Source organism: Panicum virgatum, chromosome 2K, assembly GCF_016808335.1.
Source record: "Panicum virgatum strain AP13 chromosome 2K, P.virgatum_v5, whole genome shotgun sequence".
Classification (NCBI taxonomy): Eukaryota; Viridiplantae; Streptophyta; class Magnoliopsida; order Poales; family Poaceae; genus Panicum; species Panicum virgatum.
Window position 1 is genome coordinate 38,995,690 of NC_053137.1, and position 21,635 is coordinate 39,017,324.

General features: G+C 47.2%; 1 protein-coding gene and 1 long non-coding RNA gene across 2 annotated transcripts; one reads left to right on the top strand and one right to left on the bottom strand.

Moving 5' to 3' along the window:
• Window positions 1-832: 832 nt before the first annotated feature.
• LOC120675865 lies at window positions 833-2,609 on the top strand. The gene is made up of 2 exons (XR_005675524.1): window positions 833-1,022; window positions 2,207-2,609. It is a non-coding gene; the product is annotated as an uncharacterized LOC120675865 (long non-coding RNA).
• A 12,537-nt stretch (window positions 2,610-15,146) lies between these two features.
• Window positions 15,147-20,929, bottom strand: LOC120675873 (UDP-glucose 4-epimerase 4-like). Its single transcript, XM_039957087.1, has 9 exons — window positions 20,494-20,929; window positions 18,735-18,784; window positions 18,469-18,604; window positions 17,747-17,848; window positions 17,441-17,668; window positions 16,582-16,666; window positions 16,174-16,256; window positions 15,715-15,806; window positions 15,147-15,625 (listed from the first exon to the last, which is right to left on the bottom strand). Exons 1-9 carry the CDS (start codon window positions 20,713-20,715, stop codon window positions 15,514-15,516), a joined length of 1,110 nt encoding a protein of 369 aa, XP_039813021.1. The 5' UTR covers window positions 20,716-20,929; the 3' UTR covers window positions 15,147-15,513.
• Between the last annotated feature and the right edge of the window lie 706 nt (window positions 20,930-21,635).

The following is a 21,635-nucleotide window of genomic DNA, read 5'->3' on the forward strand; positions in this document are numbered from 1 at the left end:
ATCTATACTATAAAGAACCTAAACAATTGAAATACTTTTTACCAAGCTAAGTCTACCCACCCATTTCACAACCCACTACTTTTAGATCCATATGCAAACTCAGAATGTTTGACGGGAGATCTGGTGAACTGAAAACCACTCCCACCAGTTCAATCCCGCCTGGGCATCGATTTTTTTTTTGTCACCACGCCGAAGTATACCCACCTCCTCGTACCCACCTCCTCTTTGGTCGTCCAGCCCGCTCCTCCCGTCAATCACGCGGCCTCCCCCTCGCGACGTGCCTCCCCTCCGACTCCGCCGCCTCCCTCGCGAGGCCACGCCGCCTCTCCCACAACGCTGAAAATCCTGATGCCCACTTCACCTCTTGCCCTCCCCTCCATCCCCACGCCGCGGCCGCCGCTCCGCCTCGTCGGGTGGGCGCGCGGCGTGGCGGCGAGCGCGCGGGCTCCACCGTCAGCCGGAGCGCGTGGTGATGTTGTCCGAGACGGCGGCGTCGTGAAGATCGTGGGGGCTACTTCGAGGAGATCTCCTCGTAGGCAAGTTTTGTGGCATCGCGACGCGGTACCAGGCGGCCCTGCCGCCTATCGGCACGGAAGGGGTATGCCTGCTCACATCCCGGTTCCCCGCCGCATCGCCGGCGGTGGCGCTCTCGCCGACCAGGGACCCTCGCGGCGGTGGCTCTGGAGATCGTCGCGTCCCCATTTCCATCCCCATCCCCCGCAAGCCGGAGAGGAAGTTTTCGTCCCCACGCAAGACGGCCCGAGCGGCGGCCGCGTAGGAGCAGCACCCTCAGCTGATTCCCTCTCTCGCCTCCCACCCTTCCCTCGTGAACAGAGCAGTTCCAGCTCGCTCCCTCTCCCTCCGCCACTCGCTGGCCTTAGATCGATGCTGCCGCCAAGTTTCGCTGAGACATTCTTCGTTCTATCTGTAGCCTAATGATGTTGGTGAATGCATGTTTCAGGAACATAAGCGCCAAGAGGAAGGTACCTCTGCATCGACTGCAAAGAAATCACGCAAGCTTGGTATGATTTTTACACTTGGGGCCTGTTGGATTCCAACAAGACATCAAATTCACTAAAAATCTTCTAGAATAGTCCTGGGTCTAATCCATTTCCATTTTTACTTCTGGATGAGTCATGGATCGAGCTTTTATCAAAGCTTCAGTATGGTCATCCATTCACTATAACAGATTCATTTTTACTGTCAAAAACATGGTTCAATAACCTACTTTCTGTCTTTTATCATGTCATTAATCCCTGTCAAGCAGGTCCTTTAGATGTATAAAGGGGATCATATAATCGTTCACAATATAGACTGAATCACACTTCTGAAAACAAAATTGCAGATAGAACTGAATTTGCTCATAACTTCAGATTTTTGTTGTTATCAATACATCATTACCTATGAGATGTGGTTGATATTTTGGCTTTAAATCAACCTTCCTAGCTAATGTTTGGTCCAGTTCTAGATGATGGCAGGTAGCGATTATGCAACCAATTTCTTGCTCTAATTAATAGTTACATCTTCTTCCTCCATTTCTTACTGAACATTATGCAGAAGGTGCCAACTTCTCTGTTTTTTGTAATTTTTGAAATCAGTACCAGCTTAGAGATATGGTATAAGTAATTTTTTGTAATTTTTGAAATCAGTACCAGCTTAGAAATTCAAGTCTAAATAAACATGTATAAGTATCCCAAATTATAGGTTGTTTTGGCAAATCTAGATGTATGTATCTAGATTTGGAATGGAGGGAGTAGCTTACAATACAGTTTATCACAACTCTAACCTAAGCTACTATCGTATTGATTCTTTCATATGGTACATGCCAGCAGCGTGATAGGATATATTTAGCTCATTGTTTTAATCATGCATGGCTGATGTGTACCAGCCACTTGTGTGCTTGAGTATCTTTCAGATTTGAGTTTTAGGAGCAGACCAACAGCACAATGGAAGTAGAGCAGCACTCGTGGTTCAGAAGCTTTTGCATGCTTTGTCTACTTAGCTCGTTTATTTTTTACACATGATTAAATAGTGCTCTTTCTATCCAGTTAAATTAGAGAGGAGTTTCTTAACCCGTGCTTTAACATTTTTCTTCCATGACGCTTTGAGATATTCCTAACTTTCATCCAATGTTCAGTTAGTGATGCATTATAATGAACAAGTTAATAAAAAATGCTGAAATTGTGTTTTCGTATTTCTCCTCTAGGTCATTGCACGTGTCCCTCCTCTCTGAAAAGATTTCTGGCGGTTATGGCATATGCTAGGTGCCAAATAGTATGCATGTGTTAGTGAGAAAGATGAGGAGATCAACTGATCCAGGATGTGCAACATTATAAGACAATCCCATGAGCAGGCATGTACCTTTGTGTACCTCGGTACGTCCAAAACACTAGCAACAACCAAGTGAACGGTTGGAAAAAGGGAAACAAGAAAAAAACCAAAAAAAACCATATAGATATTGGAAGGCAAACAAAAGTAGTAGAGATATGGTATTTTAGTTTTGACAGGATTTGGAACCCGTTTTAGAAATTGATATTGTTTGAAGTGCACTTGTACTGAATTCAAACATTTCTTTCCTAATATCTTCAAATTATATGATTTTTGCTAAACATGTCTATCTGTTTTATAAATATAATATTATTAGTCACTTCAATTTTAATAATATAAACTTATTATGTTATTAGGATTTTTTGAACACATGCGGCACGCATGTGCACTCTGCTAGTAATGCTACAGTAAACATTTGCAAATGATGAATTAATTAGACTTAATAAATTCGTCTCGCAGTTTACAGGCGAATCTGTAATTTGTTTTGTTAGTAGTCTGCGTTTAATACTTCAAATGTGTGTCTGTATGCTTAAAAAATTTACACCAAAAGACTAAACACACCCCAAATGCCAGCAAAATAAGGTACTATATTTTCCTCTTTGCTTATAATTTGAGGCAAGTTTTTCTCCGTAATATTATCAACAAACTTTTTCTACGAACATATCTATATCACTGGAATAACTAGTTTAGTAGTGACTAGTTTTCCATTTTTTGCTTTGTTCTAACATGATATGAAATACTCCCACGCACACATTCAATCATTCATCCTCCTCTTCCAACCTCCACCTCTTTCGCTGGATCAGTAAGAACATCCTTGTGCGACTCCGACCACCCTTCTCTTTACCCAACTAAGAGCTAGTCAAAATTCGACCACCATATCATCACCCCACTTATTGAAAACGAAGCCTCACCTCGCCACACTGCATCTTCCACCTCTGCATGACGGCTGTCCACTGGACCTGACAAGTTGAGAACATGACAAGCTATGACAAGTCAGGCTCGACGGTGGTGTGACAAGGAGGATTAAAGCAAAGAGGGTATGAACCCATGGGCAACGACAATAGCACGCGCAACAAATAATGTTTTCTCCGACTAGCCAGATGCGCGCAGGGAGGAACGAACAGCCACTGTTAGCACTTTAGCAGTAATGCGCAAGCTACCATTGCCCGTCAAGCTGCTGCACGCCTGCACCTCGCCCATCCCCTGCCTCAACGGTTGGCTCCGTTTGCCATAGCTTATGCGAAAAACGGCTTCACCAGGGAGGCCAAAGACGATAAAGCCAAAAAAAATAATTTCGCCTAGCTTCAGTTTATGAGGAATGTTGAGTACTCTATCCTGCCTGTGATGAGTGAATTGTCAACCGTGTGGTGTGATCGTGCGCTTGGTCTTTGGATTGCAGGTACACGGGCGTCGAGTGTCGACGGGGAGCTGCCGTGGATGTGTTGTGGCCGATGGACCGTGCGGTGGACGGCGGTGAAGGGCAGCCGGGACCGGAGCTCGGACCGGGCGGCAGCTGTGGCGTCCACTCCTGGATCGAGGGCGCAAGCTGTGACGGAAGGCGGGTTTCTTGGTTTGCGCTACAAAACCAAGGAGGCGGACGGCGTTCGAAGACGCCAAGTCGTGGAGGCACGGGCGTCGGTCTCGGGACTGACGGAGGCGACGGGCGTCGACGGCGTCTAGGGCCTCGATGCGGGTGAGGAGGTGACGGGCGTCGGGCGGCGTCTAGGGCCGTTAGAAGGCCGAGGCGGGAACGGCGTCTAGGGCCACGGCGCGGAGGCAGGAATCTTCCCGCGCGTGAGGTTCTGGCGGTTTTCTCAAAACCGGCCACCTACCCGGGTTTCGCGGACCCTCCAAAACCGCGGAATGGATCTTCATCAAGACGGCGGCATCGCGGAGAAGACTTCATTTCGAAGAAAGAACCTCGGCCGTCGGATGAGATCGTGTACAGGGGGTGCTGCAGGCCAACCGGTCTGACCGGTCCCTGGCACCGGTCTGACCGGTCTAACCAACCGGTCTGACCGGTCCAGCGTACCGGTCTGACCGGTCCCACGGGTATAAATACCTCTTCACTTGTGTTAGGTCAAGGGCGGCTTTTGTATTGTGTCCGTGAATTCTCTGGTTCCCCAGGCCGCCGCCCTTGTGTTCCTCTTCCTCAGTTCATCTCTTTAGGGTAGATTTGAATGTTGTTTGTGTGAGAACTCTTGTGGATTTGATTGGGAAAGAAGGCCCTAACCTCCTCGTTCCCTCTGGGCGGATTGAATAAATCCATCTCCTCGTTTTGTGCCTTGTTTGATGAAATTTCGATTTCGTTTTTGGTGCACTTGATTGCGAGGAGTCCATTTGTTCTTTGCTGTGATTCCCGTGCTTCTAACCCTGTCCTAAACCCTTTGGAATCACTGGCGTGTTCGAATTCTATTTCTTGAGTTCTTGAGAAAACCCCAATCCCTTTTGACCTCCCCCATAATTCTCACGGTTCGTTGATCTTTAGGACGAGATCTTTTGGGGATATGTTCACGGGGTAGGGCGAAGCAATCCCCCAAGTTTCATCGGTTTTTGTGGTCGTTTGGTCGAGATTCACCGTTTGAATCTAAGTTTTCGGGGGTTTTCTGGGTGCCACCGGTCAGACCGGTAGGCAAGACCGGTCAGACCGGTCCAGCGCACCGGTCAGACCGGTCCAGGCAGATCAATTCTGCAGTTTTCCCAATTCGCTTCCAATTTGCTTCGTGGTTTTGCTCGCTCGTTCGAGGCCTTTTGTGTTGGTTTAGCTTTTTCATAGCTATTCCAAACTTTGGCCAGAACGCTTGAGGGCTTGGGTGATTTTCGGGATATAGGCCGACGGTTTGAATTTCGGAAGAAATTTTGATCGGCTCCCATTCACCCCCTCCTCTGGTCGCCGGCTTCGTTCCCTCAATTGGTATCAGAGCTTGGTTGAGGTTTTCAGTACCTTAACCGGTTCGAAAACCACTCGGCGACCATGGCGAGTCTTGGTAAGATCTCGGTGTTTTCCGGCGAGAACTATGCCTACTGGAAGGTTCGCATGAGAGCCTTCCTGCAGAGCATGGGAGTCGAGGTCTGGGAGATTATCACGAACCACCTTTACGAGGTGCTTGCTGTTCGGACCACGCCTCTTCAGGTGACGCAGCACGAGGCTAACGCCAACGCCGTCAATGCCTTGTTCGCTGGCGTTTCTCGTGCGGAGTTCTCACGCATCCAGGGTTTTCAGGAAGCCCACAAAATTTGGACGTGTCTTGAGAACTATCACGAGGGTACACCTCAGGTGAAGGCCAGACTGTTCGAGACTCACCGGCGTGAGTATGAGAACTTCACACAGGAGCCGGGTGAGAGCATTGACCTGATGTTCAGTCGTTTTCAGTCGATTGTGAACAAGGTCAATGCGAACAGATCTGCTGGTGCCCTTGAGTACATAGAGCACGAGAAGGCTCTCAAGTTGCACTACGCACTTGACCGCTCTGTGTGGGATCTCAAGGTGAACACGATCATTGAGTCTGCAGGCTATGAGACTCTGACCGTGAACGAGCTTTTCAGCAAGCACAAGGCCACGGAGGTGGATAACCAGACACGAGCCAAGCTCAATGGTGCCCCTCCTTCCAAGAGCGTCGCTCTTGTGACTGGCCCAGGTGGATCGAGCTCTAACGCTAACTCTGCTCTTGGCTTTTCTCTTGCCTCTTTGCCTTCTGTTTCAGATGAGCAGCTGGAGACGCTGGGCGACGACGACTTGTGCCTCCTCATCAGCAAGTTCCAGCGCGTCTACCACAACAGGCAGAGGAAGAAGAACCCCGGGTGCTACAACTGCGGCGATCTGAACCACTTCATCGCCGATTGCCCCAAGAAGTCCGGCGGTGGCCAGAACAACTCCTTCGACTACTACCGCCACCGCGACCGCGACGAGGGAGGCTCCAACAAGGAGAGTCGGCGCCACAAGCACCGCAGTCGTGACCGGGGAGGACGCTTCGACAAGGAGTCGCTCAAGAAGCGCTTCCAGTACAAGGCCAAGAAGCGGGAGAAGGCATTCCTGGCGCAGCTCAGCGACCTCGACAAGGGTCCGACACCGACCGCTCTTCTTCACCTACCTCCAACGATGATGACAAGAAGAAGAAGAAGCGGGACAAGGAAGCCACCGGCTTCATCGGCCTTTGCTTGGCGGCCGGTCGGCGCAAGAGCTTCTGCACCATGGCGGGTGAAGCCGATGATGCTCGTGCGTCTTCGGGTGGATATGCTACACCGACGCACTCCGGCTCTTCTCTTGGATCCGAGAGCGATTCAGAGGTAAACTCCACGATCGACCTGCTTGATACAGAGGTTAGAGAGTTGTACACCGCTCTCGACAACCAGAAAAGGCTGCTTAAGGAAGCAGCTAGAGAGCATAGAAAGCTTAGGGCTGAGCTGGCTTGTGCTAGGGAGAAGTCTAGTGAGGATGAGTGCGCTGGCTGCATATCTCACATGAACGATCTTATTGCTCTCCGTGCCAAGCATGATGAGAACATCGCGAACTTAGATGTTGCTAAGATTTCGCTTGCTGACGTGTCTCATGAGCTCGCTAAGGCCAAGCATGAACTAGAACTGGTTAAGGATGCTCCTATTGTTAGCGATGTGCTTGAATGTGAGGAGTGTTCTATCTTCAAGTCTGATCAGCTTCTTTGCAGTCCAAGTTTGCTACTGTTGTGTGCGAGCTAGAGGAGATGAAGTCTAGGCCAGTTTTGCTTGGTGCTTGTAAGCTTTGTCCCACGCTTAGGTTGGAGCTAGAGGAGAAGAACGCTTTGATCAAGTTTTTTGGAAAGACTAAGGTCATAGAGTCTAGCCCACCTATTGACTGCTCTGTTTGCCCTGGTTTGATTTCTGATTTAGATAATCTTGCGGTAGAGAAAGCCAACCTGGAGAATGAGAATACCAATCTTAGGGCGATTCTGAGTTGGGTTTCTAGCAGTGAGCCGCAGTTGGGCATGATGATTAAGCAGTTCAAGCGTGGTGATGGGTTTGGGGTCGGTTACACCTACACGAAGTCAGACTTTGACAGGTTATATGGTAAGATTGGCAAGGCTGCTGGAAACACTGCTAGCACGAGCACACAGCCTTCGCTTGTTGACCCCGCGGATGGTGTGCTTAAAGAACCACCGAAAGCACCTCCGCAGAAGCAGGTTTGGGTTCCAAAGCCCAATGAGCTGAGGAACTCCCTCGACACGCTCCCTGTTGCCACAGCCCAGGTTGCCCAGAAGAAGAGGGCTGCTCCTCCCCGTCCGCAGGCTAGGCCTCCACCTCCCAAGCGTGAGGTGAGGTACCACTGCGAGTTCTGTGACAGGGAAGGTCACCTGGAGGAGTTTTGCTTCAGGAGGAAGCGGGCTGTGAGGAGAGAGCAGGAGAGACAGAACGCGGACATGTACTCTGCTCGGGTGCATAGTCCTTCTCGGCGTGGTGATAGACGAGATGCTAGGGCGCGCCGTGTAGGTGGAGGTCAGGGAGACGGTGGTGGTTACCGTGTTCCAGCGGGTGGTCGCTTTGCCGGTCGTGCTCCTGGTCGTTTCCAGTACGGCTATGGACCACGGGACCGAGGCGTTGGAGGAGGTTTTGAGACTCCACGCTTTCCTCGCGGTGGTGTTCGTCAGTCACGCGGTAGACGGGACGGGGGATACGCTTTGCCTGATTTTGTTAACCCTTCTGTAGAGCAAATGGCTCGACACTGGTTTGCTTGTCACTTTGCTAACCCTAGTGTTGAGACATTTGCTCACCCTTTGTCTCACTACTGATGTGCAGGATGGAGGCTTGGAGAACAGGTGGATCATGGACTCTGGTTGTTCGCGCCACATGACCGGGAATGACAAATGGTTCTCCAGCCTCACCCCGATGCGCTCAAACGAGTACATTGTGTTCGGGGATAATGGAAGAGGAAAGGTACGTGGACTTGGCGTTGTTCGAGTTTCTGATCGCTTTACTCTGAGAGAAGTTGCTTTGGTTTCGAATCTTGGTTTTAATTTGCTCTCTGTCTCGCAACTTCTTGATGAGGGGTTTGAGGTTCGCTTCAAGGAGGGTTGTTCGCGTGTTTTGGATTCCAGAGGAGATTTGGTTTGCCGGATTACACCTCGCGATCGAGTTTTCTTAGTTGACTTCTCTAGAACTCCTTTTGGCCCTTCTCATTGCTTGATGGCTGGTCCTTCTTCTGATTTGTGGAAGTGGCATAGGAGACTTGGACATTTGAGCTTCGATTTGTTGTCGAGACTGAGCTCACTTGGCCTGATCCGAGGATTGCCCAAGTTGAAGTATGAAAAGGACCTTGTTTGGCATCCGTGTCGCCACGGGAAGATGATTGCCGCTTCTCATCCGCCTGTTAATCAGGTGATGACCGCTCACCCTGGAGAGTTGCTACACATGGATACAGTTGGTCCTTCTAGGGTGATGTCCGTTGGTGGGAAGTGGTACGTGCTTGTGATTGTGGACGACTTTTCTCGCTATTCTTGGGTCTTTATCATGAGAACCAAGGATGAGGCTTTCGAGTTTGTTCGAGACTTGATCTTGAGGTTGAAAAACGAGCTACCCCAGGCCATGCGAGCGATTCGCAGTGATAATGGCACAGAATTCAAAAACACTCGTTTTGATGCCTTTTGCAGTGATCAAGGGCTTGAACATCAGTATTCTTCTCCCTACACTCCACAGCAGAATGGAGTTGTAGAGCGGAAGAATCGAACGCTGGTTGAGATGGCGAGGACGATGCTCGATGAGCATAGGACTTCTCGCAAATACTGGGCTGAGGCGGTTAACACCGCTTGTTACGTGTCCAACCGCATTTTCTTGCGTGCTTTCATGCACAAGACTTCTTATGAGTTGCGGTTTGGACGCCAGCCCCGTATTGACCATCTCAGAGTTTTCGGTTGCCGGTGCTTTGTGCTGAAAGATGAAAATCTTGATAAGTTTGAGTCTCGCTCGTCTGACGGTGTCTTTCTCGGTTATGCTTCTCACTCTAGAGCGTACCGTGTGCTGATTATTGATACTAACATCGTCAGAGAGACTTGTGAAGTCACTTTCGACGAGACTGCACCGTGCAATTCTTCTGTCTTTGAAGTTGCAGGAGATGATGAGCTCGGCACCTCCATCTTTGAAGATGAGGAGGAAGAAGCTGCAGATGGCGATGCTGAGGCTACCACGCGTGCTGTGGACCCGGCTATCTCCGCTACGAGCTCGGACGATGATGACGGCCCCGATCCGACTACGTCTACTTCACGGGGGCTGTTCGAGGAGGTGACTCAGGCTTCACCAGCTGCACCTGAGGAGGCACCAGCTTTGGTTGAGGAGGAGGCGACTTCGACACGAGAAGCACCACGACACATTCAACGCCGCCATCCACCTCAACAGATGCTAGGTGATCTCAACGAGCGAGTCACCAGGTCCAAGGTAATAATTATCGCTGGCTTTGCTCATTCAGCGTTTGTTGCCTCTTTTGAGCCCAAAGATATTGGACACGCTCTTTCTGATTCTAATTGGGTCAATGCCATGCATGAGGAACTTGAAAATTTTGAAAGAAACCAAGTTTGGGTCTTAGTCGAGCCTCCACCTGCTTGTAATCCCATCGGAACGAAGTGGGTTTTCAAAAACAAGCAGGGTGAGGATGGTTTGGTTGTTCGGAACAAGGCTCGTCTTGTTGCCCAGGGGTTTTGCCAAAAAGAGGGTATTGATTTTGAGGAAACTTTTGCCCCTGTTGCTCGTTTAGAAGCTATTCGAATCTTTCTTGCATTTGCTGCTTCCAAGGGTTATAAGGTTTTCCAAATGGATGTTAAATCTGCCTTCTTGAATGGTTTTATCGAAGAAGAGGTTTATGTGAAGCAACCCCCTGGTTTCGAAAATCCCAAGTTTCCAAACCGTGTTTATAAACTTCAGAAAGCTCTTTACGGTTTGAAACAGGCACCTAGAGCTTGGTATGATAGATTGAAAACCTTTTTGCTGGCTCAGGGCTTTAAAATGGGATGTGTTGATAAAACTTTGTTCCTCATGCGATCTGGCACTGATTTTCTTTTGGTTCAGATATACGTGGATGATATTATCTTTGGTGGCTCTTCTCACGCTCTTGTCTCCAAGTTTTCTGAGCAGATGTCCAGGGAGTTCGAGATGAGCATGATGGGTGAGTTGCAGTTCTTCCTCGGGCTGCAGATCAAGCAAACTCCTCAGGGCACTTTTGTCCATCAAGCCAAGTACACTAGAGACTTGCTGCGGAAGTTCGACATGAGTGACTTGTCTACTCAGCCGACTCCGATCAGCACATCGACGGCGCTTGATGAGGACTTGGACGGCGAGACGGTGGACCAGAAGGAGTACAGGAGCATGATCGGCTCCCTCCTGTACCTGACGGCGACGCGACCGGGCATCCAGTTCGGCGTCTGCCTCTGTGCGCGGTACCAGGCTTCTCCGCGCACCTCCCACAGGCAGGTGGTGAAACGCATCTTCAGGTATTTGAAATTCACCCCTGAATTTGGTCTTTGGTATTCTGCGGATTCTTCTCTGGTTTTGGTGGGCTTTTCTGATGCCGATTTCGGTGGGTGTCGGTTGGATCGCAAGTCGACATCCGGCAATTGTCAATTTCTCGGTACATCTTTGGTGTCTTGGTCCTCTCGCAAGCAGGCTAGTGTAGCGCTTTCTTCCACAGAAGCTGAGTATGTTGCTGCTGCTAGCTGCTGCTCCCAGATACTTTGGATGAAACAAACCTTGCAGGATTATGGCTTGAGTTTCGGTAGGGTTTCTATCTTTGTAGACAACATGTCAGCCATTAGCATTGCAAAGAACCCTGTCCTACACTCCAGAACCAAGCACATAGACATCCGATTCCATTTCCTGCGAGACAACCATGAGAGAGGACACATAGACCTGATCCATGTCCCTTCAGAGAGGCAAACCGCAGATATCCTCACCAAACCGCTAGAGCAGGACACCTTTGCTCGCTTGCGAGGGGAGCTTGGGGTTTGTTACCCCTTTTGATTGCTGACTTTTCTTTGGTTAGCTTTGTAGATTTTATTTGCTTCTCTTTGTTTTCTAGGTTTGGTAGTTGCATTGTGCATATGCATTGTACATATTTGCATTTTGCATTGTCTCACTTGCACTAGCATTCTTGTATACATTGCTATGATCTTCTAGTGCCTGCTAGTGTGAGTTGATAAACTTGATCATGTATAGCTTGTTCCACTGTGTATATGACATCATCTGAGTTAAGCTATTTTGATTTGAAAATCTGAAAACATGATCACCCTGTCTTGGCTACTAGCATGTTAGGGCGTGTTGATATGCTTTGCTATCTTATTCATGCTAGTGTGGCCTTTCGTTCAGCAATTCATATTTGAAATGATCTAAATCTGATAAAATTGCTTGAACTGTTCTGGAAATGGATGGAAAAGATCCAGGTGGGATTGCTTGTCGCATTGATCGAGCTTTCGGGACGGCTCACTTTGCACTTGTGAGAACCCGGGCAAGACTGTGCATGACTGAAACGAGTGCTTTAAGCTTCTGATTGTCTTTTGGCATAGGCTTGGCCTCGTTGCTAAGTAAAGCATGACAAGCTTTCAACCCCTGTCACTTAGAATTGATTGATATAAAAATTGATTGAAAAATGAATGTTGGCAACTTGTTTTGACTGTTTTAGCTCACCTGTATGAGTTTGAGTAGCACTGCTTTTCATTCCCCACTTGTTAGTGCTAGATCATGGGTGATGCTTTTATTTCTCCTAAACTGAACTTGGCTAGCTCTAGACTGATCTGATATACCATGTTGAGCTAGATGCATGTCTTGTTTATAGATGCACACATGCTTGTGACTAGATGTTGCTCATATCTTTGTATCCCTGAATGCTTTCACTTACACCTCCTGCATTGCATTCATGGCATAGCATCTGTTCAGGGGGAGTTTTTGCTTCAGGGGGAGCTTTAGGTCTTTTTAGACTTGATGTGTGCATGTGCCAACAAGGGGGAGAATTTTGAGAGAAGTGATCGAACAAGGGGAAGACTTGTTTGATTTTTGAAAAACTTGTTGTGCACAGGGCTTTGAGAGTGCATCATTTTGGGAGAGTTGCACATGTGAGAGGGAAAAACTTTGCTTGTGGAGTTTCTGCTTTGGTTTTGGCTCCTGGTTTTCCTCATTTTCCCTCTGCTTCTTGCATGACTGCGTCGAGCGTTACCTCTGTCTTTGAGGAGTCATGTTTTGGCTTTTGATAGATTGCGTCGAGTCGTTGCCCTTGTCTTAGGGGATCGATCTGTGCTTGAGTAAGTGACTGTTCTTGCCTTTCAGAGCTTTGTGTCACTTGCTAGAGTTCTTCACTTTCTTGATTCTCTTTTTATCACTTCTCTGCTTTCAGGTGGTGTGTTGACAATGCACTCATCAAGAGGGAGATTGAGGAATGTTGAGTACTCAATCCTGCTTGTGATGAGTGAATTGTCAACCGTGCGGTGTGATCGTGCGCTTGGTCTTTGGATTGCAGGTACACGGGCGTCGAGTGTCGACGGGGAGCTGCCGTGGAGGTGTTGTGGCCGATGGACCGTGCGGTGGACGGCGGTGAAGGGCAGCCGGGACCGGAGCTCGGACCGGGCGGCAGCTGTGGCGTCCACTCCTGGATCGAGGGCGCAAGCGGCGACGGAAGGCGGGTTTCTTGGTTTGCGCCACAAAACCAAGGAGGCGGACGGCGGTCGAAGACGCCAAGTCGTGGAGGCACGGGCGTCGGTCTCGGGACTGACGGAGGCGACGGGCGTCGACGGCGTCTAGGGCCTCCCTGCGGGCGTGGAGGTGACGGGCGTCGGGCGGCGTCTAGGGCCGTTAGAAGGCCGAGGCGGGAACGGCGTCTAGGGCCACGGCGCGGAGGCGGGAATCTTCCCGCGCGTGAGGTTTTGGCGGTTTTCTCAAAACCGGCCACCTACCCGGGTTTCGCGGACCCTCCAAAACCGCGGAATGGATCTTCATCAAGACGGCGGCATCGCGGAGAAGACTTCGTTTCGAAGAAAGAACCTCGGCCGTCGGATGAGATCGTGTACAGGGGGTGCTGCAGGCCAACCGGTTTGACCGGTCCCGCGGGTATAAATACCCCTTCACTTGTGTTAGGTCAAGGGCGGCTTTTGTATTGTGTCCGTGAATTCTCTGGTTCCCCAGGCCGCCGCCCCTGTGTTCCTCTTCCTCAGTTCATCTCTTTAGGGTAGATTTGAATGTTGTTTGTGTGAGAACTCTTGTGGATTTGATTGGGAAAGGAGGGCCTAACCTCCTCGTGCCCTCTGGGCGGTTTGAATCAATCCATCTCCTCGTTTTGTGCCTTGTTTGATGAAATTTGGATTTCGTTTTTGGTGCACTTGATTGCGAGGAGTCCATGAGTTCTTTGCTGTGATTCCCGTGCTTCTAACCCTGTCCTAAACCCTCTGGAATCACTGGCGTGTTCGAATTCTATTTCTTGAGTTCTTGAGAAAACCCCAATCCCTTTTGATCTCCCCCATAATTCTCACGATTCGTTGAACTTTTGGACGAGATCTTTTGGGGATATGTTCACGGGGTAGGGGCGAAGCAATCCCCCAAGTTTCATCGGTTTTCGTGGTCGTTTGGTCGAGATTCACCGTTTGAATCTAAGTTTTCGGGGGTTTTCTGGGTGCCACCGGTCAGACCGGTAGGCAAGACCGGTCAGACCGGTCCAGCGCACCGGTCAGACCGGTCCAGGCATATCAGTTCTGCAGTTTTCCCGATTCGCTTCCGATTTGCTTCGTGGTTTCGCTCGCTCGTTCGAGGCCTTTTGTGTTGGTTTAGCTTTTTCATAGCTATTCCAAAATTTGGCCAGAACGCTTGAGGGCTTGGGTGATTTTCGGGATATAGGCCGACGGTTTGAATTTCGGAAGAAATTTTGATCGGCTCCCATTCACCCCCCTCTGGTCGCCGGCTTCGGTCCCTCAGTTTATTTTAGCATGAGTTTATAAAACAGCTTCGCGCTGCAGCGTATCGATTTGCATAAAATAGGTGAGACTGAAGCCAAAAATTCCGTTCGGCTAGTTGTGGCTAGTGCGTATTTGTTGTAAGAGAAAAGTACTGCTTGTTGGCTAGTGGCTGGTGATGATTTGGTGTGTGAGAAAAATACTAATGGCTGGTTGGCCGACAAACCAGTCGAACAGAGTGAAAATAAACTATAGTAAATGGGGTCTAAATAGAGCCCCACCTGCAGCGAGCAAAGGTACCCTGATCTTGGAATGGGAGGATATGAAATGAATTAATACGGAAGACTTTTGTTTTAGGAAAAATAATCAAAATCGTTCCTAAACTATAAAAGTCGGCTAAATTTGATCCATGAACTGTGAAAACGTCTAATTTAATCCCTGAACTATCCTAACTGGCCCAACTTCGTCCGAATGTGACGTGGTACACCACGTAGGCTACTTCAGTCACCACTCACTCAGCTTGGGGTGTGAAATAGCCTTTTTACCCTCCATCCATATAGCAGATTTAACACGGGTAGCTTCCAGCCCGCATTGAGCCGCTCCCTCTCCTGCCATTGATGATCTTCAATGTGGGCTGGAAGCTGCCCGTGTTAAATTTACTATATGGATGGAGGGTAAAAAGTGTATTTCACTTCTCAAGCTGACTGGGCGATGACAGAAGAAGCCTCCGTGGCGTGCCACATCAAATTCAAGAATGAAATTAGGCCGGCTAGGATATTTCAGAGAATAAATTGTATGTTTTATAGTTCAAAGAACAAATTGAGCCGAGCCCATAGTTCAAGGATAATTTTGGCTATTTTGCCTTTGTTTTTACGAGTAACTGAACTGATACTTGAACGGCCCATTGATGTGTTGAACAGAGTTGAAACCGATGCATAATTGTGGTCCAGCTCACTAATATTAGAGATACAATCGTCGCAACGAGAAGACATTTCAGGTACAAACTATGAGGCTGCAACTTCCTGTGATGCTGAAATCTAGTATATCAATTAGCAGTAGAAGAATTGAATTAGCTGATTGACTACAGCAATGCTCCTAGAACAAGTTTGACAAACTATACGCATATGGAAGAATCCATTTATAGGAGCACTTATGCTAGGGAGGGAACAAGATAGCATTCTTTCCTAAGCCTATAGAACCTTTGTCTGTATGACTGACCGGACAGATCTACATTTTATCCTGGTGGGCACTACGTCGCATGTACAAGTAATAGTCCACATGGAACAATCGGTGTTGCTCAGCGGGAACTGCCATTCAGCTTCGGAGACTCGGATGCTGCATATCCGTAAGGGTGCTTGCTAGCCCAGTTCCACAGGTCTCTGCACATTTCTGTGATGCCATATTTCGCTCTGAAGAAGGAACATTCATATTTAAATGACCAAAAAAGACGATGGTCAACATCCATCAAAAACTTATAAACGGCGCTTTTTTATCTTACTTCCAGTGGAGCTCTCTCTCCGCTTTTGCAGGTGACGAAAAGAGAATCTCAGCATCACCAGGGCGGCGTTGACCCATGACCAAAGGGATTTTCTGAAAATAAACAAGTACATATATAAGTCGCAACAAAAAAATAAACCATGCAAGTATTGCTACTGCTGGAACTTGCCAGCAGGGTTAACTCTTTAAATTAAATTGCAGTTGCCCATTCCAACAATCAACCTGCACATATTTCTATGTTCTCATTGTGAACCATCATATAGTCAATCTCTAAGCACCAAACTCTAAATCCTACATGATCCGCTGGATAAATCCAAGGATTTGCTTCTATAACACTAAATTGAGGAGAGTGGAGGTTTAAGAAAATTAGTTATGCTAACCAGAAGAAAAAAAGATACCATGGCAAAGAAACAGGAGCCAGAGATTCGTCCAATACTCATGGTATATTAATCAGGTATACCTTTCCAGAAGCCTTCTCAAATGCATTGACTATCTCCAAAACTGATGTTCCCTTTCCAGTTCCGAGGTTGTATGCTTCACATCCTGCAAGAAGAGTTTCATTTTGGAACCCGATTCAACGGCAAAGCTTACTGAAGGTTTTGTTTTGTGAGTGTCAAATTAACTCATTTGTAGGACTGGGGTTTGACATGAAAGTTAGAGCATCATATGCGACAGATATAGTTTTCTATCCATTTAGAAGCATAAGAAAGTGTATCAGTAATACATTACTGTTTAATTTTTTACCTCAAAATAGATAGTGTGAATGGGAAACAAAAAGGGGGTTAGTATTTACACCTTTAGTGTACATCTGGGAAGTGGTATACTCATTTCGGCTAAAGGATACGAGAGGGCAGCCATTTGTGCAAACCTATGTTAGATGAGCTGTCGAAAAGCTTCCGTAATGCGAAAAGATGTCCTTCAGCAAGGTCAACCACATGAATATAATCCCGAACCTGCAATCACATAGAAGTGTAATGTTCAATAATATATTACTGCAGTTCTCACAATATTATTCTAAAATAGCTTAGTTGCCATTTGGCCATGATGTTGTCCACTTCCAACAGCAATTTGAGAAGCAAATGCTAGACAGCATAAAGATTGGAAAGATAAAGCTAATTGGCCTCAACAAATGAAATAACCGTGTCAGCATGAGTGCCTATTTTTAAAGTAAACTATGGCTTAGTTCGCTTTCACTCTTCATTTGATTCTTTCTGTAAACTAGGGATTGGGAACCTAATGGTATTGTTCAGAGGAGGCTGGGGCAAACTATAGTGTAAACTACAACTAGTAATAACATCATGAGTGCCCAGATGATTACATTTTCCTAGGAGCAGTAACAGAAAGCTGACAAAACACTAAGTTGCATGATTGAATATAGACTAATGTAAGCTTTTTCTAGATATACAACATTTCACTTCAGTTATTTGCTTCCAAGAACTTATATTCTGATAAACACTAGTGGACTACATACTTCAGTTGTTACTCAACCTTTTAAACTGAAGAGCCTTAAGCAGCCACTAGCTATTACAACTGATTGTAGTGCCGATCTACTTATACTTTTGTAAATGCCCTCTAAGCCTCTACATAAACAGATAATGCATATAATAGATCTACTGTCAACAACTACAATCTTTTGATTGTGGAACATGAATGAATGGACCAAACAGATAAAAAAATGTAAATGCTGATGTAATTAACAACTGAGTAGCATGATGAAAAAACAGTACCCCTGTCCCATCCTTTGTTGCGTAGTTATTTCCAAATATTGTTAGCGATGGCCTCCTACCAACAGCAATTTGCTGAACGAAGGGCATAAGGTTGTTAGGAGTTCCACAAGGGTCTTCACCAACATATCCACTGGGGTGAGCCCCAACTGGATTGAAATACCTAAGCAAAATGATACTCCATTCAGGATCTGAATGGTAGATATCACGGCATATCTCCTCAGCCATAAGCTGCAACAAATATATACAACTGCAATCAATTAAAAGACTTGGTGTAACAATTTATACATGGGAAATGAAGAAGCATACCTTGGTTCTGCCGTATGGGTTATGTGGAATGAGAGGAAAATCTTCTGTGCACGGTGAGTTCTTCGGTGATCCATAAACTGCTGCTGACGATGAGAACACTAACTGCAAAATTAGGACACAAAAGACGAATTTTTTTTGTCAGGATAAGCCCAATCTAGACAACAAAGGAACAATTGGCTTAAATTCAAACAAATGTTAGGGTTAACAGAATTATTAAGCAATGGTGTCACCTAGATGTACAGCTAAAATTGTATAGTAGGTGCATGGATGAATTGTTACAATTCATAAAAGTTCATCTAAAACCGCATTAGATGGTGTTGATTAACAATGTATTAATTCCATAGCAGTTTAGCACATCAATTACATAAAGAAACCTTTCCTTTTAATAATTTGGTACTCATATTACATAGACATAAGTAAAAATGCATATGAACAAGTCTGTCACTGCATTTAAAAAAATTCAGATTTGTTAGTGGTCTTTTCAAAACAATGAATAGTGCATACTTCTTGTAAAGAAAAGATAGTTTATTCTGTATAAGCACTAAAATAACTGGCAATATCGATATGTTAAAAGATACTAGTGTCCAAAGTTGTAAGTAAATATGTAGAACAGAGTAAATGTCCATTAAAAATGGTTACGCATATGTACTCTGAAAGGTAACTAGATCACAAAATATCCTCATTCCTCATGGAGCAAAAGGTACCAGATATATGGTAAATACCTTCTTACATCCATGAGCTGCCATAATTTCCAGAAGATTTATTGTACCAACAACATTATGATCATAATATAGCAATGGCTTTTGCACACTTTCTCCAACAGCTTTCAGTCCAGCAAAATGAATAACAGCATCAAATCTGGAAAACGGTAGTATAAATATGAATAAACTTTCAGCGCAGATGCATTTACACATAGAAGTCAAGCTAAACATTAAACAAGAGTTAATGAACAGAAATACATTGACTACTATTTTGCAATGAACTTTACCTTGCTGAAGCAAAAACCTTTTCCAGTCCATCTTTGTCACGGATATCAGCCTGCAGAAGCAGAAAAGTCGATAATATTGCTTGTATGTCCCAAAAGGCCAACAATTTCATGGCTAAGATCAACACAAACTGGGGTTAAATAAATTATATAATATTCAATCCTAGGTCCATCCATGGCATATGAAAAGATATTTTCCATAAGATATAGTACCATCAAATAGTGCATACAGCACAGACAAAACTGAAATGAAAAGAATAAATTGGAACATGGCACACATATCCCAATGACTTACTCCTTATCAGTGAAAAGGATACCAATGTTACACTGGAGAAGTCGATAATGTTGTCAAACATTTCTGAGGAAAATAGGGCTAAACACAGTTGCAAAACTATAAGCTAACACCATGCATGCCTTGTTCCCGATAGCAGAAACCTAACTACTTAAGAAACATCAGCACTGCATATGCATACTTTCCCAGAAAGATGAATCAACGTCATCTAGTAAGTTACCAGTGCTTATCTTTAGTAAGGACCTGACTGAAATGAGCAGATCCATTTATAAACATGGAAAATATTTTTCTGAGCAAACCTTTACTACATTTCACCTTCGAGTGCAAGTTTACATGATCCTCTGATTGCTTAGAGATGATTTTTCATGTTGAGAAACTTTTTGGCCAAGCCAACAAACTGTCTGCAGTAAATAAGATGTTGGCAAACCTTGCAGGTATTTGAACAAACTACCTATGACTATGAACAGTGGCTTTGGGAGACCTAGATAGAAGAAAAGACAAGAGATGTTTTCACTCTGAATGCATAAAAACCAATTCCGCAAGAACAAGGACATTCCATTTTTTTATATACAAGCCAACATGATTTTGCCAGTGACAATAAGAGATGGTACCATTTTGGAAACAACTGAACGAATTCTATCATGCTGATGTGATACATGTTGAATCATTGACCAAGCAAAGGTATTGACCCATGCAAACTTTCACAATAGACATTTGTAAATAAAGTCGTCAAGTAACCTTCCAAATACCAAGTCCAATCTTAAACAACTGCAGCTCAAACTTAACTTCAGAATTCACAGTAATCACAATGATGCTAAAATTTACCAAAGCTTTCACTGCTTACCATAATCCATCTACCGCACTCGAGTAAAACATCAGCCGACCAAACAAAGTAACAGAATCAAAGATTTCACAATAACACATATAAGAGGATCTGCAGCGCAGATCATCAATCAATATCCCAAATCCCCAATTAACCAACCATGGGCAGTAAGGAGTAGTACATTCTCCACACAAGGGTATTTCATACTTCCGTACAGCCCAAGATCAAGCAGCGTTAATCTTATACCCAGCAACATCCCAGCCTTATCAGGTAAAAATCAGAAAATCCCTTTACCAATACACCATTATTATTACTAATAAAACAATCAAATTAGTCGTGACATAATAATATTGGCTACCGGCCCCGCAACAGCAGACGGAGAGATGTGGAGACATTTTAACGAATCACAACCCAAATCACCCCGAAAGCGACGCCCCAGAGTGGGCAAACCCGTCGGCTAATTCTCGTACTTACCAACTGAACACGAATTTTCCTATGAAGCCTAGCAAAGCCCCGACAAGCCCGCACAGCATTTTTCCTTGGTCGAACGCGCCAAACTCACCAGCACACCCAAGGCACCGTATCGGCGCGCGAGATCGAAAGAGAGCGTGGCCACATCGAGAGAGGGAGAGAGAGCGTGTGATTACCTTGTGGAAGGCGAGGTTGCTGGCGTGTTCCCCCGCGAGCGCGCGCACCCGGCGCAGCGCGATCTCGGAGGAGTTGGCGAGGCTGTCGACGACGACGACGCGGAATCCCGCGGTGAGGAGCTGCAGCACGGCGTGGCTGCCGATGTAGCCCGCCCCGCCCGTGACCAGCACCGCCCTGCCGCTGCAGCCGCTCGGCCCCGCCTCCTTCGCCGCCGCGGCCATCTCCTCCACCCCTCCGTCTCCCCCCTCCTCTCTCTCTCTCTCTCCCTCTGGAGCCCCGGCGCTTGCGGATCTGCTGGGAGGGACGAGACGACGACCAAGTGTCCGAACGGGAAGGGAGGGGACGAAGCGTGGACGAGAGGGGGAGGCGAGGAGTGGGGGAGGAGAGAGAGAGTCGAGGTGGAGGAAGAAATTTGAATGCGCCCGGGGTGGCCGCATGCCTGAGGCCCGGAGCCCGAGCCCCGAGGACAGGAGGGCCAGTCGCGGCGGGGCCAGCGCGAGTCCTCCACCGCCGGGGCCACTGCCACGTGTCCGCTGCGGGGCTGCAGGGGTGTCGGTGGGGTTGTATTGCACCTCGTGCTGTGTGCCTGCTTCCCGGCCGAGAGGCGACGACTCGTCGTCAGAGGTTTCGATTCGCCCGGTCACTGCATTAATTAACCAGTTAATTCCATGTGTGCCATAGCAAAATTAGACCAATTTCTTACGTGCCATTGAAAATATAGTCATCCCTCCAATGCCATTGTTTCTAATTTTTCATCCCCTCTGTGCCATTCCGTCAGCTTCAGCCGTTAGTTGTGCCTGACGCTGCTGCTCTTGCGCTTCTTGCTGCTGCAGTTGCTGCCCCTGCTGCTCTAGCTCGAGGTCGCGGTGGCGCTTGATCTCGGCGGCGCCCATGCGGCGGCGCGGGTCGCGCTCGAGGAGCTGCCCGACGAGGTCCCGCAGCTCGAAGACCCACGCAGTCCTTGGAGCTCGCCGTCGCCTCGGAGCATGACATTCTCCGGCTTGAGGTCGCGGTACACGAAGCCGAGGCGTGGAGGTACTCGCCGCCACCGGCCACGGGCCGCTCCTCCTCACCGCCGCCGGCCACGACCTCCGCGCGCTGCTCCTGCACGCCACCCCGCGGTCGTGCTCGTGCGCCCGTG

Coding starts and splice junctions, on each gene's coding strand:
- LOC120675873 (XM_039957087.1), bottom strand. CDS start 20,715: ATGGCCGCGGCGGCGAAGGAGGCGGGGCCGAGCGGCTGCAGCGGCAGG. Junction 18,605..18,734: donor AAGGTTTTTGCTTCAGCAAG/GTAAAGTTCATT, acceptor ACCGTTTTCCAG/ATTTGATGCTGTTATTCATT. Junction 16,667..17,440: donor CAACAAAGGATGGGACAGGG/GTACTGTTTTTT, acceptor ATGTGATTGCAG/GTTCGGGATTATATTCATGT.